At 38.4% G+C, this 1,907-nt stretch overlaps 1 protein-coding gene across 1 annotated transcript in view; it reads right to left on the minus strand.

Annotated features, from left to right (window-relative positions):
• Positions 1 to 1,907, minus strand: part of nol4la (nucleolar protein 4-like a) — a gene marked incomplete at its 5' end in the record, with an annotated part of 15,220 nt that overhangs the window by 8,220 nt on the left and 5,093 nt on the right. Inside the window, 1 exon segment of the mRNA XM_014022712.1 lies at positions 752 to 861. Within this exon segment, the coding sequence (XP_013878166.1) occupies positions 752 to 861 (110 nt within the window).

The following is a 1,907-nucleotide window of genomic DNA, read 5'->3' on the forward strand; positions in this document are numbered from 1 at the left end:
AGGATAATGAACATGTTCATATTCCAACTTTGTGTTTCAACCTAGTTCTGGCAAACTGCATGCAGGCAGCTGAGAAGTGAGGCCACAACAGACTAAACAAACATTCCCATCATGTGATTTCCCCCACTATGACAAACCTGCAGCATTTTGAACCATCTGCAGCTTCAAACTGTGAACCGGAGCAGAAACAGGGAACGCTCTCCTGCAAGTCCCCTCCAACCCTGTCTCTAAGTCAATTATTCACCGATTAATCTATTTAATTAAATTTTATTAGAGGAGTTTGGTCATTTGTACTCACCCACAAATCCCAGTCTGGGTCATTGTTTCAGATAATCCTAATTATTCCTCCATTAACAGCACCAAGTACCATTCCCTGCACTTTAGTGGCAGCGCTTTTTGAGTGTTTTCTCTGCCAGCGACACATGGGAGTGGTTTTACACATGACGTCTCTCGTACAAAAGCTTCCCTAATCCTCACTTCACTTGGCGCTCCTCCTCCCAGCAGGAAGAGGACTCTGCTCGTTTAATAATGAATTAAAAGTTRGGAGGAAGGATGCCCCGATTCGCCTGCACAAAACCGCTCTCCCTGCAGGCTCAGCAGGAAACATTCTGGAGACGTGCGCTCTCACTGCAAATACTCATCCAGCTGAACAGCAGGGTTTTAACTGTGGCCCGGCTTTTTTAACATTTATTTACTGAGGACAATTTGTATCAAATATGTGACAAATATCCAGTGGCAGGCAGACACTTACCCTCTCAGTGGCAGTCATGCACTGCAGTTTCATTTGCTTCAGGTAGGTGGCAGTAAGAGGCATGTTGTAATCAATAAGGTCAGGGACCAGGGAGGTGGGCCGGTCATTTTCTGACAAAGAAAAAAACCCACACACATACAATTTGTTTGTTATTTCAACCCAAGCATGCAGATTATTTCAAATAATTTAAAACAATCAGTTATTTTAAATTTAATGCAAATCAAAAGTTTGCATTTTGAACTTTATAWACAACAATAATTCAGCTGCACCAATAACTTCTAATGGTTTGGTGAAATTTGGCACAGCACAGACGAATCAGACAACTAATATAGAAATCTTATAACGTTTTGTCCCTCAGGTGGTTAAAACCATCAACAACTGACACGACTGAAAACAATTTGTTATACTGGTCTTACTTTGGRCAACTAATCAATATTTTGTTTTATTAATTAGCTCATTATCACTAAGGAGAACTAGTTAAAAAAACTAGCATTTTGTACTTGTAGTTCACTATTAAAACACAGTTAAAGCTTTACCAGACAACTAATAAGTATGTTGAATTTTACAACAAGGCCAAAACCAGTTACACAGGACAACTAGTTTTACTTGTGTTTACAAGTAAAACTAGCAAACATTTTAGAAACATTATTTACTGAGCTGGAATGTTTAGTTAAACTATAAAGTGTAAGTAAAACAAATAACTAGCCAATATATTAGTTTTAGTCTTTACTAGTTGACTAGTAGGGTCAACATTAGTTGCAATAAACAGCTAAAGATTTTTTAAAGTGTAACTTACCCCAAAATCAACTTTTTTTAACAAATAAACTGCCCAAATTGTGTCTTAAGTGTAATACCTTGCTATTTTTGACCTAAATTTAACATTTTCGTCTAAAATAGTTTAAATCGTCGATATTTGGTCAAAAACGGCTTGGTGCTGCCATCTAGGGGTTTAAAAAATACTACCACGTTTGAAGTCCCTTGTGACGTGTGGTACAGCGTGACGTGTCAGAGTACTGTGCTCAGTATAAAAAGGCTCTCTGTAGAGACACGCCCTGCAGAGATTCAGGAGTTAGCCTAGGCCTGTCACGATAACAAATTTTGCTGGGCGATTAATTGTCTCAAAATTTATTGCGATAAACGATAATATTGCCTGGTG

This window comes from Austrofundulus limnaeus, unplaced genomic scaffold (assembly GCF_001266775.1).
Source record: "Austrofundulus limnaeus strain Quisiro unplaced genomic scaffold, Austrofundulus_limnaeus-1.0 Scaffold339, whole genome shotgun sequence".
Taxonomy (NCBI): domain Eukaryota; kingdom Metazoa; phylum Chordata; class Actinopteri; order Cyprinodontiformes; family Rivulidae; genus Austrofundulus; species Austrofundulus limnaeus.